Source organism: Symsagittifera roscoffensis, chromosome 10 (assembly GCF_963678635.1).
Source record: "Symsagittifera roscoffensis chromosome 10, txSymRosc1.1, whole genome shotgun sequence".
Classification (NCBI taxonomy): Eukaryota; Metazoa; Xenacoelomorpha; order Acoela; family Convolutidae; genus Symsagittifera; species Symsagittifera roscoffensis.
The window spans coordinates 20165764-20182871 of record NC_087071.1 but is presented as its reverse complement, the minus strand read 5'-3'; the positions used below and the strand labels follow the sequence as shown (position 1 = coordinate 20182871).

Sequence of the window (17108 nt, the reverse complement as noted above, 5' to 3'; positions counted from 1 at the left end):
GGGAGGATGATTTTCATAAAAATTTCAAATTTAAGAAGAAAAAAAATTTTCATTTTGTTTTATTTCATTGAAATTTTTAATGTTATTACAGCTCGATAAACCTTAAAAGGCAGTCGGAACCTTCAGGGCTTCGCCCTGATACGAGCAGTCTTGTTTTGTTTCATGGACAACTTTCTGTTTCACTGACAAACTATTGAAGTCTTTAATTTCTGAGATTTATCCTGTCTTTCACTTCAGTTCAATTTACCAACACATGGATTTTCTGTTTCAAAATTCATTTTTTGAAATAATAGTCATAAAAAATGTTTCCAGTATAGGTTCACATTGATCAATATAAATTATAAAAATAACCACTTGAAGGAACTCAGTCTAGGAGATCTTCATTAGACAACTTCTACCTGTTTTCAGACGTCTCTGAGCGCAAAAAAACTGAATACCATTTACCATTTACTTGTTTGGTATAGCTCCGACTTTCGAAGAAGACGGAACTTTTATGCTCGGTGTGGTTTTTTATTCAGTCAGTTTTCGCCGATCGGAATAATAGTTTTCAACAAAAATATATTCATTAAGCCATTGAAGACATTGAGTTCTGGGGGTTTGGAAATTGCGAAATTGGCCCTGTTCTGGACTAAATTATGCGCGCTCTGGAGAAATGATTCCTAACAGTAAGAGCGTATCGCGAAAAATTTATGCGTGGAGAATTATCCCGCATAACAAAGTCGTTCAAAATTGAATTGAGGCTAGCTAATTCGTGTATTAATTTCGTACGACTCAAAAGTTTACACTTTGATATTGTCCAAAGTGTAGGTTTGCAATGTTTTCTTTTCACAAAGACTATTCGATAAGATTTAAGGGACAGTTGGAACAATCAGGGCTTTGCCCTGGTATATGAGCAGTGTCTTGTTTCAGAACTTAATTTTGCAACAACAAATTTCAAAAGATCGTACGAAGTAGCTATAAATTATAAAGCCTAAACAAGACTGCTCGTATCAGGGCAAAGCCCTGAATGTTCCGACTGCTGCAGTAAGGTTTATTGAGCAGCAGTAATACATAAAAAAAAATAAATGAAATAAAATGAAATGAAATTTTTTTTTTTAATTTGAAAATTTTTATGAAAATTATCCCCCCAGACGCCATATAAAGTACAAAAAGATAGATTTCGTTCCTTGTAACAAATCAATTATGGTAAATAAGCTTCGTTCAACCAATTTGGAACGATTTGTAAGACGGATTAAATTTCGCTTACGCGTTAATAGCGCGAATTATATTGCGCGTTAATTGTCCCAAATTGGTCAAACTGGCAATCTTTAAACCCTAATAACTTTACGAAAAACGATCACAGGTAAAATATCTTTTCAAATTTAAGCTCAAGACAACAATACCTTTTGAATGATGTCTTAAAAAAATTCTGTCAAAAATGGCTAGTTAAAAAGTCGAAATTTGTCTGAAGAAAAAAAACCCACCCCGAGCACAAATATTCCGTTACTTTCGTATCGAAAGTCGGAACAAATAGATATTTTGATTTTTCTTCGAAAGTCACGCATTTATACTTCAAGTCCACGATGATAAACTGTGCGTCTATTAACGCTTTATTTGAACCGGGAAATATTTGAAATCAGTTTTGAAGGACGAATGGGAGCATGTTGAATATTAAAAATTTGAACAGGCGAACAAATTGTCGAAATGAGTAAAATCTAAGCACTTAACATTTGATTCAAATACCTAAAATTAAGCATTTGTGCTCCGCTAATGATTGTTTTGTTTCCAGGATAGATATTTGCTGAATTTTTTTTTGAAGTTTTTTCTCCAATATCAAGAAAGGTAGCATATTACCGAAAAGTATTAAATCTAGGGCTGACAGTTTCGCTAGTATACAATTTTTTTCTCATGATGAACGCTTTTAAAGTGAAGATCAAAATTCTTTTGAACATAAAGTTGACTATTCAAACTATTGATAACAACAGGCATACATTTCATCATTATGTTTTGTCATTTATGAAAAGCTTTGTCTGTAGACACTTACTAAAATCAAAATGTATTCCAAAATTAGGGTAGGCTAACTCATTGGTGTCACATTTAAGTTTAAAATGCAGAAATTGTAGCTGAAAAATACTTAATTGTCTATGATTGCATCAATATTGTGACCTGTTATTTCATTACTTTGGGTTTTCAAAAAACGGCAGAAATTAAATTGTATCTTTTAGAAACTAAATTTATTGAACCTTTGAATTTTACTTTAAAAAAAACAATTGGCAAAGGCTGATAAATTGAAAAATCGCTAAGGAAAAACGAGTTTCAAAGGTTTTCTTTTGGTTAATTTAGGTGCCGATTGAGTTTACGAAAACAAAATGAAAAAAACTGGGATGTTTTTTGAAAGAAAAGACGCGGAACCATACTGCCTAAATTTTTATGAGAAACCCTCTGTTGCAAATTGTTTTGCGAAGCTTGGGCCCAAAAAAACATAAACTGCGCAATTTTGCATTTTCTACTCTTCTTAGTCAATCAGATTTCGCATCACAAAAAAAAAACGTTTCATTTTTGTACATAGCAGTTTTGTCAAAGTGAGCTTCTTATCAAAATCAAAAACAGTTGAGAAGAAACACTTGTAGCTTCTGAATATTTTGCAAAACAATCACATGCCATTTGAAAAAAAAACGGTCATTTTCTATAATGAAGAAGATTTTGGTTGACTAAAAATGAAAAAAAAAATTGAACTAGTTTTGGGGTACAATTCGCGAACTGGGTTTTCAAATTAAATTGCGTCCTATAATTTTTTCTGAAACTCAATAATGATGCTCGTCATACTCTGTCTAATTTTGACTCTGTATAATTTGCATAAAATGCATGGAAAGTTTCCCGTTTTATAACTTTCTTCAGATATATTAAGCCAGCAATCCAAAAACGACACTGAAAAGTTTCAGACAGTTCGAGTTATATCAAATTTCAGATTGACAAGATTTCTCAAATTAGGGGAACGCCTGCCCCTTAAAATCTATGGAAGTAAATCAAAAAATCAATCAAAATCACAATTAAGATTTCAAAAATAAGAAAATCGATTGGAAACAAACTTTTAATTCAGACTTCATTGACTCTTAAATGAAACTCTTACTACCACAAGCTATGTAAAATATTCTATTAGGAGGAAAATTTTAGCTCAGAATTCAATGATTTAGAAATGACGAGTTTAGCAACATATTAATAAGTCCCAAGAGATTGCCTCGAGTCAATTCGGAATTTTTTCTGAGCCGGACTAAATCAACGTAAAACAACTATCTTCAATCGAGCGTTAATTATTCTACAAGAACAATCAAAATATTGTTCCAGAAACTGATCACAGCTGAAACATATTTTTTACAGGATTTGAAATCAAGATGTATAATACTTTCAGATGTTTTATTGATATGAGATTATATTTTGGCAACGAATATATTTGTTTGCAATGACCAAAGACTATAAGCTTCTATCAGTTATCAATCAATAACTACTGTCAGCATTCGAATATTACGCTTTAATGTCTACAACATGTTCAGCAGACAGCTAAAAAAGCCAAAGAATGCACGGATGTATACTGATTTTCCTTATACGGATTTAATTTTTAAGGAAAATTCAACTTTTTGAATTTAAAAATAACACATATGCCTTCAAAGCTAAAAAAATTTCAAGAACAAATTATGATTGACAATTTGATAGGCAAATCTGAAAAAGAAAATCCACTATCAAAACTAGTAATGAGACTTGTGCTGCTCGGTAGAGCAGTTTGTGCTCCTTTTAACATTTAAATTGGACTGAACTTCAACAATCTTTACGAGTCAAACTTTCTGATTTGTAAACAGTCAGTGGATTCCGCTTCAAGTTGAAAACAAATTTGTGCAATTTTATGAGCCCAAACTTTGTGTTTTGTGAATAGCCAGCGGATTCCGCAACAGTTTTAAAACAGATTTGTGCAATCTTCTTTGCTGCTTTGGTACTTTGGGTTACAGAAACAAATAACTAAAACACTGTGCTGTATAACAATTGTTCCAAGAAATGCTATCTTGCGGAACCCGCAACAACTTTGGCACAATCCGGCACAGTTTTTCCAAATCGAAAACAATTAATAATAGATGAGTATATTAAAGTTGCGTTGTCGCAGAATCCCTAACTATAAACGGAATCCGCAAAATGTAAGCGGAATCCGCTAATTGTACTCAAAATTTGCTTTTATTTGCGGAATCTTCGTTTCCAGAACATCGTTTGAGAAATAACAACTGATCTTTTTCACTCGTTGCGGAATCCGCGATAAAACTAATTGGCCAAAAAAAATCACGTTACAGGTAATTTTGCGCTAAGTCCATGAGTATTTTATAAGTGGAGCCACTCATTTTTGGAACATATTTAAAGACCTCTCTCTGGCTTCCAGTGACATAAAGACACAAAAATGTGCGCCTATCCAGTGCCAAGTTTGACCTCATTATGGTTAAAACGCAAAAAAAACAAATTCACACTCAGTCAAAAATAGCTTTAGAGTTTTTTGTTGCTTTCAATTTTTCCAAATCTTCAAATTGAGAGCATCCAAGATACAAAATAAACATGTGTAACAGATTTTGATGATTGGGGGCAATAAACAAAATTTGAGAAACATGTAATCAAAACAGTTTATCAAAAAGTAAGCAAAAAGCCATCTACATCTTTTGAATTGTTTAATTTTGTAAGCCTGATTAGTTTGAACTCTCTGGATAGCGTGATAATTCGACAAAAATTTTAGAAAATGTTCAGGCTGAACCCATTTTTTTGGCCAATCGGAACTTTTTTGGATCACGCAAGAATTATTCGATTTGAGAAGGGTCAAAAAAATTTTTTTTTTACTATAATTAGGCCTGTGCATCAGATAAAATGCGATTGTAGCTTTCGTTTGGCGTTCAAGTCGGCAAAAATTAATCTCAAACTTGAACGAATTAAACTTGAAGAAGCCTGAAAGAACGGTTTTGTAAAAAAAAAATGTTCTACTCGAAGAACGCTCTGTCAAGAACGATCTGTTATTTAAAAAATAGAAACAATCTAAGCACCACGGAAGATAGTGTTTTGTTCTCGTCTAACTGAAAGCCCCAAAACTATAAATTAAGGTTAACAATTCTTGAAATCTCGATAAAGCCTTTTTCAAAGCTCTACATGTACATTGCAGTGGGAACGAACTAGCTTGTTACCTAAAATGAGTTTAATATCGTTTTATAAACAGTGACTGACCGAATTGAGGTTTCATTTTTGTGTCAACCCACTTGGGGGTCGGAATCAGCTATGATTACGACCCTTGAAAAACTGTGATCATTATTGCATTAGAATATAAAAGCATGGAAAAATATGGAAATTGATAGATTGAGCTCGCTTTCCACCCATATTATGGTTATCTTTCGGGTCAATTAAATCTCCACTGAAAAAAGTTGAGGGGGGATTACCTCTTTGCTGGCTTGTACCAGCTGGGGCTGCAGACCATTCAGCTCTTTCTGCATCACCCCCACCTCTCCTTCTGCCAGTTGCAGTTTCTCCAGTCCCACCTCGTAACGCCTCTTCATCTTCATCACTTCCCTGCCAATTTCAATGAGTCATCAAATAAATAAGCCATCAATGAGTCATCAAGTGAATAAGCCATCAATGGGTCATTATATAAATAAGCCATCAATGAGTCATCAAATAAATCAGCCATCAATGAGTAATCAAATAAATAAGCCATCAATGAATTATTAAGTAAATAAGCCATCAATGAGTCATCAAATAAATAAGCCATCAATGGGTCATTATATAAATAAGCCGTCAAGGAGTCATCAAATAAATAAGCCATCAATGAGTCATCAAATAAATAAGCCATCAATGAGTCATCAAGTGAATAAGCCATCAACGAGTCATTATATAAATAAGCCATCAATGAGTCATCAAATAAATAAGCCATCAATGAGTCATCAAATAAATAAGCCATCAATGGGTCATTATATAAATGAGCCATCAATGAGTCATTAAGTAAATAAGCCATCAATGAGTCATTAAAAAATGAGCCATCAATGAGTAATCAAATAAATAAGCCATCAATGAGTTATTAAGTAAATGAGCCAGCAATGAGTCATCAAATAAATAAGCCATCAATGGGTCATTATATAAATAAGCCGTCAAGGAGTCATCAAATAAATAAGCCATCAATGAGTCATTAAGTAAATGAGCCATCAATGAGTCATCAAATAAATAAGCCATCAATGAGTTATTAAGTAAATGAGCCAGCAATGAGTCATCAAATAAATAAGCCATCAATGGGTCATTATATAAATAAGCCATCAACGAGTCATTATATAAATAAGCCATCAATGAGTCATCAAATAAATAAGCCATCAATGAGTCATCAAATAAATAAGCCATCAATGGGTCATTATATAAATGAGCCAGCAATGAGTCATTAAACAAATAAGCCATCAATGAGTCATCAAATAAATCAGCCATCAATGAGTAATCAAATAAATAAGCCATCAATGAGTTATTAAGTAAATGAGCCAGCAATGAGTCATCAAATAAATAAGCCATCAATGGGTCATTATATAAATAAGCCGTCAAGGAGTCATCAAATAAATAAGCCATCAATGAGTCATTAAGTAAATGAGCCATCAATGAGTCATCAAATAAATAAGCCATCAATGAGTCATCAAATAAATAAGCCATCAATGGGTCATTATATAAATGAGCCAGCAATGAGTCATTAAACAAATAAGCCATCAATGAGTCATCAAATAAATCAGCCATCAATGAGTAATCAAATAAATAAGCCATCAATGAGTTATTAATTAAATGAGCCAGCAATGAGTCATCAAATAAATAAGCCATCAATGGGTCATTATATAAATAAGCCGTCAAGGAGTCATCAAATAAATAAGCCATCAATGAGTCATTAAGTAAATGAGCCATCAATGAGTCATCAAATAAATAAGCCATCAATGAGTCATCAAATAAATAAGCCATCAATGAGTCATCAAATAAATAAGCCATCAATGAGTCATCAAATAAATAAGCCATCAATGAGTCATTATATAAATAAGCCATCAATGAGTCATTAAATAAATAAGCCATCAATGAGTCATTAAGTAAATGAGACATCAATGAGTCGTTAAATATTTGAATCATTATATAGTTAAGTTCTTAAAATGATTAGTCATCAATGGGTCATTAAATAAATGAGTCATTAAATAAATGAGTCATCAATGAGTCATTAAATAAACATTGTTGATGTTTAATAATGGTTCGAATTCAGTACTTAAACTTTAGCAGGTCAACCTTTTGTTAGTAAGTGATTTTTTAGGTGTTATCTTTATTCATCTATAATTTGAGTTATTAAAAAATATAAATTGAAAATCCTGTACAGGTGTCCGGAATATCCAAAAACAATAGTTAATATCCAAAAACAATAGGAATATCCAAAAACAATAGTCCGGAATATCCAAAAACAATAGAATATCCAAAAACAATTGTTGCCGAACGGCAAACAGCAACAATTGAGCATCCCCCCCCCCATTCCAAGTCATTTTTTGAGGAAATCGGAGTTCACTTAGTTAAAATCATTCTTTTTCAGCCGATAGTAATGCTGCCGTGCAGTCAATTTTTAATTTTGTTGATTACTTTTTTTTTGGTAAACGATTTTTTTTGGTTAGTTTGGGGAAGGGTAAGTTATTGATCGTTTTTATTGGAAGCGCCTTTACTGTCTACAACCTATAGCCAAGAACAAGCAGCTGGAAAATTGTCAATGAATTCGTGTAAAAGAAAAAAATGATTGGTTACTCAATACTTTCTAATTTTGATGAAAAAGTAATAAGAGCTCTGAATTTTAAGAATGGTTAATCAATGGCGTTTTTTTTTTGAAAACTAACCCATTGAGAGAAAATTGGATCAATGGATAATTTTTTGTTCCGCTGAATTCAGAAAAATCAAGTCTGTTTTTGAAACTAGAAGTCATTATTATTTTTCATGACGTTACTTTTTTGCTGTTTGATAGAAAAAAACCGCATCATCAAAAAGTTCAGCCAAAAATTAGCAGTTTAACATTTTCAATATGTAAATTGTACAATAACTTTTTCAAACTGGTCGCCATGTATGTGGTATATGTAAAATCGTAAATGCTGACAAGCCCGAAGGTTTTAAATAACCGGAGTCTTTCTCACGCGTGTCTGTCTGATTAATAATACAACCAAGTAACTATAAGAAGGAGAACGAAAATTAGACAAAATTACTTTTTGGTTGATGAGTATCGCCAGTCAAACCCGCAATGAGGCTACACGGATAATGGATAACACTTTGCAAAAATTTTGCACAGATTATAATCCATCATAATTCATTAGTCTTTAATGGGTTATACTCGACTTGAACTTTTTTGAAAAAAATGCATAATTATGGATTATTCTTGGTTACAATGGCAACATTCTTGAAAACGAAAATCAATATAACCAATTATTATCCATGGAACTTCATCGGGTAGAGTTTTATGCGATTTTTTTTATCTGTTTGGAAAGTATGGGTCATAGATGAGAAATGTTTGAGTAGCCGCAGTTTTGGTCATCCCAGGTAGGTATCTTGAGAGAACTAATTTAACCTAGCCACACATGATGTCGGCTCTTTTCCAGTCCCCCCCTTTCAAAATACCGAGTTTTATGTTTGATTTACGTGTTATTACGGCTAAATGCGTGATGTTACGCTGTAAAGTATGAAGCACAAATCTGTTCACAGTTGTCGATTTGTTCACCACGCCAAATTTCATTGCATTATGACAACGTTAAATAAGCTTTTCAAAATTAAATTTGAAAGGGGGGGAACTGGAAAAGAGCCATGATGTCTGATGAACGTAGTGTCAATGTGTACGAAAGCTTAAGAATAGTTGCAGAAGAAAACATCATTCTTCAGCTTAGCAGATCTTAAAAAGCTAACTAATAAAAATCATTTATAAAGAAACTTACGTTCGTTTTTTATCCAAGAGCGTTTTGTAAGTGCTGATCAACTCCAAGTACGAAGTAGGCGTGACGTAATTGTACCTTAAAATACAAACATAAAACTAAATTTTGAGAAAAAAGCAGAAATGTAATTAAAACAGGGTGATTAGGTAATTGGAAGTTTGTTGCAAAGCGGATTCCCAAGATTTCAGTTTTCTTCTAGCTCAATTTCCCAACTCGGGTTCCAATCTACTCCTTCATCTAAAGTGGCATATCCGAATTTTCGCATAAATAAATGTCTTTCGAGTCGCCGCACTTTTGATTCCAAAGGTCTGTCTTCCCGATCTTTGAACTCTCTCAGCTGGTTTCTGTATTCTTTAAGTGCCTCCTTCAAAAGACTTCTGCCTGTAAGATTTTCGGATATTTCTTTGATTGAATGTTTTATCGGATCTCCGAAACGTTTGGGTTCTTTATTTTTTGTTTGTCTTGAACTCCTTCGAACACCTGACTCTTCCGCACTTGATTCGTCCGAGAATCCTTGTGGTGGTTCGAAATTCGTATCCAATTCTGAGCCTTTTTGAGGATTTTCTCTAAGTTCATCCGCAACTCGCTGCACTCCTCTTTTTAACAATTGGTCCGCGTACTTTTCCCAGTCAGATGGTGCCAAATTTCTATTGTGAAAAGTCTCCACTATATCTTCAAGAGGGGTGTGCACGTCAATGCCCTTCAGTTTCGGACGCTGTTTGGTTTTCGGCGTAGAACTCGACTGGATTTTGGTATCTACTGTGACCGAATCCGGCTTAGATATTGCTTGCTCTTGTTCCGAGTTGACTGCAGTCGCAGTTTGGTTTGCGTTTGTCCCCTGTTGTTGTTTGCTTCGGCCTTTCTTCTCTTTTCCGCTTTTTTCCGGCTTGTTCGTGATTATTTCCTCTGATGATTTTGGTCCCGCCAAATTTGGTTTTGCTCTTTTTATAGCAAGATTCAATCCTCCCCCGGCTTCTGTGTCCTTAGAAGTGACGATTGTTTGGCTCTTCTGAAAGCGCTCTATTGGGTCCATTTCATTTGCGATTTCCATTTCTCCTTGGAGTTCGTCCTCCGATTCCAACTCCTCTAGTAGTTCTGGAGAACTGACTCGTTTGAACTTTTTTGTAGGTTCCGACGATGGACTTTTACTTGTGCTTCTCTGTTTTTCTTGTGTAAGTACGGTTTTTGATTGAGCTATGTCCGATTTTCTATAGATCGAACCGGCCGATGTCTTAATTGTTGATTCCGTTTCTGAAGCTATTTTCCCCTTTAGTGGTCTGGTTAGGGCTTGTCCGCTTTTCCTTAGGGGGTCCTTTCTAAGTATTGTCTTGGGTGGTGACTTGCATTGGTTTTCTACTTTATCTTCCACAAATCCTTTTTCCCAAGAGTAAATCATTTCTTTTCGAAGGTCGGGATTGAGTTGACCTGTCTCGTCCACTAATTTCCTGATGTCATTTTTAGCTGCGTCCCTTCTTTCGTAGTTCCAACGGGCGTTTGCCTCCAACAATTCCTTTAGAGCTTTGGCTCTTTCTTTGTCTCTGTCCGATGTTAGCTGCTGCTTGTGCAGTGGGCTTGTATCCCTGCTCAGTTGTCCCTTGCGCACTATCTTGAGATTCTCTCTTGACTGGTCAATCCTCCTTTTCATTTGAGACGCAGTCAGTGCTGAGCGTTCCAAGTGTTGTTTGTCTAAAGAATCAGAATTATTTAAAAACCTATCCCTCACAATTTTAAATTCTGTTTTTGGTAGTCTGCCGAAATGTGCTTGGAACGGGGATACTTGAATTGTTTTCTGCTTGTTCCATCGTAAATCTCGCATTATAATACTGAGACATAATTTGATTGATTTATTATTTTCATCGAGCATCATCACTCCCAGTCTTCTCTTTATTGTTTGAATTGTACGTTCAACCAACCCACAACCTCTGTGATCCCCCACCGGACAGAATTTTTGCTCGATATTGAGTTCCGAACAAAATTTTTTTAGAGTTTTTCCCTTAAAGCCTGAAAATTGATCCGAACGAATTGATTCAGGGACTCCATGAGTGTCGATATATGATCTCAAGAATTTTACTGTGCTTTTTCCGCTTGTGGATTTTGTAACCTTCACAGATGGAAATTTTGAGAATCGATCAATAGCTACTAAAAGATAGATTTTTTTTCCTTTTTGATTTTCTATAGGCCCCGCATAGTCTAGTTGTACCTCCTGTCCCGGCTGCGTGAGCAGTGGTAGTGGTTTTGACGAATTTTTCGAAATAAGGTATTTTACATTCTTACCATATCTGGGACAACTACGGCACTCCTCTGCCAAATTCACGATGTCCTTATTCATGTGTGGCCACCACAGATATTGCGCTGCTCCCAACATCGCTTCCTGTCCTGGGTGTCCCCGATGTATTCGTTTCAGGACAGCTTGTCGTAGTTGAACTGGTACTGCTAGCCGATTATTCACCAAGATGCAGTCGTCCTGAACTGCCATCTGCGACCACAACGGATTTGTATAGGGTCCCATCAGTTCGAATCCTTGTTTGTCCCCTCTCTCTATCACTCTCCTGAGGCGGTCCATCCACGTGTCTTCTGTGGTCAGTTCTGCTAGTAAGTTTTTGTCGAACAGTTTTGCGAGGTTGTCCAGAGTCTCTACTTGTTGCTGCTTTTGCAGCCTTAACTTTCCTAGACCCTTTGGCGGTTGGATTGAGCACACTTCCTCCTCACTCTCCGCCTCTTCTGTGGTTGTTAGGTCGACTTCTATTACGTTCACCTCACTGAGTTTTCGTTCTGTCGATGCGATCGGTTTTGACGATGTTGGATTGAATTCGTCTTCCAGATTTTCTCTGACTTCTTGAGTATCGGCCACCAGTTCTCGATTTTCCTGAACATTGTTTTCTCCGCCTATTAATTGCCAGAAAGAGAGCAGTCTTTGGTCCGCTATTCGTTGTTGTTCCGGTTCCAGCGACCATTTTACTCGTTGTTGTTGACGTGTTTCGCTGTCTGAGCTGTCCCTATTTTTTCTTCCTCCTCGTATAATCTTTCTTGTACGTTGTACTGTCTCTGTGATTTCCTCTTCTCCCGAGAGTTCGTTGTTGGTGGAAAATGATCGGTTCCACTTTGGGTCCATTAAACTTCTTCACGCTCCTCATTCCGCCAATCTTGTGGTGAGCTGGACCACCAGTCGTATGTTTTGTTTGTATTTTCTGACATCTCGATTCTTGAGTCTGTTTTTTCTATTTTTTCCGGTACTGGTCGTTTTTTTATTTTGCAATTTTTTGAGACTGACTGTTTGCTGGGTTGATTTGACGAAAAAGTGATTTGTTTCTGTTGAACTGTTGTGTTTAGCTGTTTTTGCAGTCGTGGAAAATTTTTTCTCTCGTTCCGGTCGAGCTTTGTTCGGTTTTGACCGTTTTGGTTGCTATAGCAACCATTACTTGATGACTGTTTCCTAACATTCCTTCTAGAACATTCTAGAACGTTTTCGTTCCGGTTGAGCGAACTTGAATCTTTAAGCCTACTACTGTTCCAGCAGTCGAACGCTTCATGAAAGGAGTTTATCGTAGCTACTACAAACTTTTCGTCTAATTCTGATTCGGGCCAGGGATCATTGAAAGGATCACGCGATAAATAATCAACTATGCCCATGTCCCTCCCCGGAATGTGAACTATGTTGAACTGATACGGCAGTAACCGGTCAACCCACCGGGTTAAGCGTGACTGATAGGTCTTGTTTGATTGATTAACATCCAATGCTGTTGTAAGAGCTTTATGGTCAGTTGCGATGGTAAATGGTTTCCCCAGAAGATAGTGTTTATATCTGTCTACTGCCCAAACAACTGCCAATAGTTCCAACTCATTTGTTGAGTATGTTTTTTCTTGAGCATTTAGGTATCGAGATGCGAACGAAATTGGGACCCACAACCCTTCATCATTTTGTTGTTCTAAAGTGGTCCCTAGTCCATCATGGCTAGCATCGCACTTAACTCGTGTTTGTCGATTTGCATCATAATAATGCACTTTCGTAATATTTGCCACAGCTCCTTTTATAGCATTAAATGCTTCTGTGTGAACATCCCCCCACTCGAATTTTTTCACCGGGAGTTTCATGTTTTTTAACTTTTTCTTTTGATTTTCTTCTTTAAGAAGAGGTCTTAATTTTTCTGTCAGACTTGCTACGTTAGGTATAAATTTAGCTAGATGATTTATGCTTCCTAGAAATGACCTTAGTTGTTTTAGGGATTTCGGCGGGTTCAAGTTTACTACCGCTTCCGTTTTAGTGATCTTTGGTCTAACTCCTTCTTCTGAGAGATGATGACCCAACCAATTCACTTCTTGTTTAAAAAATTCACATTTTGATAGTTTCAGTGCCAAATTTTCCGCATCCAATTTCTTTAATACTGCTTCTACTAGGTTGGCATGTTCGGTTTCACTTCCCTTTGACACAATAAGTATGTCATCCAGGAAACAGAATGTGTTTTTAGCATGATTGATGGTTCTATCCATAGCCTTTTGAAATTCAGCTGGCATATCTGCTAGTCCGTAGAATCCTGTCAAGAATCTGTAAGTTCCGGTTGCTTTTCCGCCCACAATGTTAAAATTACATTGCCTAGCTGTATCCGCAGCCAATTTTAATTGACTGTACGCATATTTCAAATCTAACACCGAAAAATATAGCGTACCCTTTTTGTTTTCGGTTACAATCTGGCTTACCCCATCAATAAGTTCGTCTACATTCGGCATTTGGTATTTGTTTTTAAACAATTGTCTATTGATTGGTTTCGCGTCCATTGCCAATTTTATTGAGTCGTCCTTCTTTACTGTTATCACAATCGGGGCGATAAAGCAATCACTTGTACACTTATCAAGTTTTGTTATATGACCTTCTGTCAATAACTTCTCGATTTCTTTTTCGACTTTATCTTGTATATGAATTGGGATTCTTCTCCCCTTTTCTTGTATCGGACATAGTGGGTATTTGAATTTTGAACTGGCGATGTGGTTTTTAGAAATGCCTTGCCTTTCAAATAAGTTCTTAAATTTATTGAAAAATTTTTCTTTCCAACCTTCCGACTGCTCGCACATGAGCACGTCAAACCTGGTGAGTTCTTTTGGCGCTGTTCTTTGTGTAGTCACTATTCCCACTTGTCCTTGCAAGTCTAATCCCATGATGCATCTAGTTTTTCGCTCTGATACCAGAAAGGTTGCGCCCTTAACTTCCCAGCCCGCTGACCTCAGATTGGTTTTTAGGGCTCCCAGGATACTGATCGGTTGTTTGTTGTAGTCCACAAATTTGGTTTGTAAATTCAATTTGTCGGACGGTATGAATCTCACTTTGTTTGATTTTTCCATGATTTCTTTCGTCGTTGCCCAGTTAAGAAATGAAACAGGACTACCAGTATCCACTGTTAGTTGAATAATCTGGTTATCTATTCGTACCATAGCCTTTAGTGACTTTACGCGGTTCAATGTTGGATCTCGAATAGAGTCTATTTTCTGAACTCTAACCACTTTTCCGTTTGTTTCTTTTCTCATTTCATTGATTCGATCTTTCACATATTTTGAAACTCGTTCATTTTCAGGTAAATGGGTATGTATCAACATGACATCAAATTCACTACATGACCCAACACCTTCACTGATCTGGTCGCATTCCACTATCGATTCTTCCGAATCTTCCGCAATTTCACTTACTTGTTGTGATCTGCACATTTTAGCGAAATGATTCGGTTTACCACAGTTTTTACAGTCCTTTCCCATCGCTGGACAGTTTTTTAGGTGTCCTTGTTCAAACATCTTTCCACATCTATTACATGGTTTCGTTTTCGTGTTTTGATTTTTGTTATTATTCTGTCTGTTATTATTTTCTCTTCTATTTGGAGTTTTGGTTTTCCCCCCCAAATTTCGTACTGCCATTACAGGTTCCTGTTTTATTCTTACACCCGATGTGTAATTGCTACTTGATCCTCCTGCAGCCGCAGCATTAGTCTTTTGAAATGCCATTGTGGTTAACTTGCTATGTTCGAATTTTATAGCTCTTTTTAGAACTTCCTCTGGATCCAGAGTTTCGAATGTCAACGTATCCTGTAATGTCATGTTCTTCATCTTCGAGATGAATAAGTCTCGCACTATTTCATTTTCCAATGTTCCTAGTTCTGATCTGGCTGCCTGAGCAGTTAACGCTGCGTGAAATGATTCTAGAGATTCTCCAGATTCTTGAATTCTCGTAAATAACTTGTATCTCTCGTAGGTTACACATTTCAATTTTTGAAACGAGACTTCTGCCAGATCTGTTACTTCTCTGAACGTCATTTTTGATATTTCTGCGTGCGGATTCTTCTGTAGGAATCTTTTCTTTCCCTCAGTGCCCAAAGATAGAAATAGTCGTGACACCAGTTTCTTTTGTACTTCGTTGTAGAAGACATTGTGTCCAACTCTTGGGCCTCTTGTTCTTTTCTCTTCGTTCTCCAATGCTACTCTGTCTCTTGCTAGTTTATCTCTAAGGATTTTAGCGTTCCTCGCATCTTCGTTCTCCCCATCCCTGGGCGTTTCCGGGCGTGGTGGTGGTTCCTCTAATATGTCTTTTGGTTCTTCCAAAATAATCTCTGGGTTCACATTTTCTTTTACCGTAACCGCCATGAGAAATTGTTCGAACCAAATTTTAAATTGCCACGGAGGGTCTAAATTTGCTGATGCCCAAAATACCGGGATTCCCATATCCGTTCTGTTGTCTTGAGCTGCGAATCCTGCTGGCTGCGCCATGTGATATGCGTTGCGATATCAAATTGAAAACAAGTTGGAATTCAATACTTTATTTAGAAGATTGAATTTAGATTTTCTCTTTTCTTTGTTTTCTTATGTACTGAGAGATAGATCGTTGTTAAGTACTCTGATCTCTCACTTAGTCTCAGTGTCATCACTTATGTATGACCTTGAGCGTACCATAAAATAATGATTTAACACCAGAGGTTGGCTGTACATCCGTATAGTGAGTACTGCTACTGCAGTAGCGGTATGACACGCACATTCGCAAAGAAATTGTGTTGTACATTCGCAAAGAAATGACTGAGTAAAGGTTTTTCAAGATTTTTGCAAGTTACAATGGCTCGTTTTCCCTTCCCATCACACTTTTTATGACTGTCTTATGTTTTACAATGGATGAATTTGTAAAGTTACTATGTAAAATATGAGAAAAAGATCATTAAAAAAACTGCTTGTTTGTTCATCATACCAAATTTCATTGCATTGTGACAACGTTGAAATTTTTTTTGTTAAAAAAACTAAACTTTGATGTTCGGTTGGGGGGAGATTACTGTTTACTTCTTCTAGGCAAAATGAAATTTAAGTGTATGTGTGTAGGGGGGGGGGGGGGGGGTTATTATATACTGTCTGTAATATAAAATGAAATTCTTTTGTGGGGGAGTTATTATTTACCTCTGCAGCTGTGCGTGGAAACTGTCGCTGAGGTCCCGTGTGGAAGTGTGGAACTTCTTGCAGAGGGAGATGCACCCATCTCTCACCTCATCTGTCATTTCGATGTCCCCCAGGAACCGAGTGGCCACTGCTTGCAGAGCATCGTCAGGCCACGCCTAGTAGCAGTAATACTTGAGGGGATTGCGCAAAGGAAGACGCTTTTGTTACGCCCAGGAAAAAAAAATTTCTTCAAGTCTTTCTGAAGACCTTTTTGGCGCCAATATCAACTAATCGTGAGACAAAGAAGTGCGCCGGAAAACGCATTTTTTAGTTTAAAACTTTTAAAAAGTTGGTTCTGTAACTTTTTGCCCCATTTTCTTGTAAATTGACAGCGTTATGCAGTTGAAATATCCTAAAGAGTCACGGATGATTCAGATCAAATAACCAATTAACCCACAACAAATCCATTTTGAGGTATGAAGGTATGAGTTTTTTTATCTGCAGGTACTTTAGAATTGAGTAAAGGGCTCTTTTTCCTCCCCCCCCCCCCCCCCTCCCTACATCCTAAGAGCATCATTTTTATGATGTAATGAGTGGTTTTACAAGGTTAATTATAAAGACCAAATATGTTTGTCATGGCTCGATTAGTCCGCATGCCAATTTTCTTGTTAATCGGTTGGTGGTAACAGTAATTTTACTTGTAAAAAATTGCAGGTTGGGTGAAAAGCAAAAAGAGCCGAATAAGGTAAAATCTACAGC

General features: G+C 36.4%; 1 protein-coding gene across 1 annotated transcript in view; it reads right to left on the bottom strand.

The window, feature by feature from the left end:
• Positions 1 to 17108, bottom strand: part of LOC134855131 (dynein axonemal heavy chain 7-like) — a 366992-nt gene that overhangs the window by 142547 nt on the left and 207337 nt on the right. Inside the window, 3 exon segments of the mRNA XM_063871543.1 lie at positions 5433 to 5562; positions 8958 to 9032; positions 16371 to 16567. Coding sequence (XP_063727613.1) covers positions 5433 to 5562; positions 8958 to 9032; positions 16371 to 16567 — 402 coding nt within the window.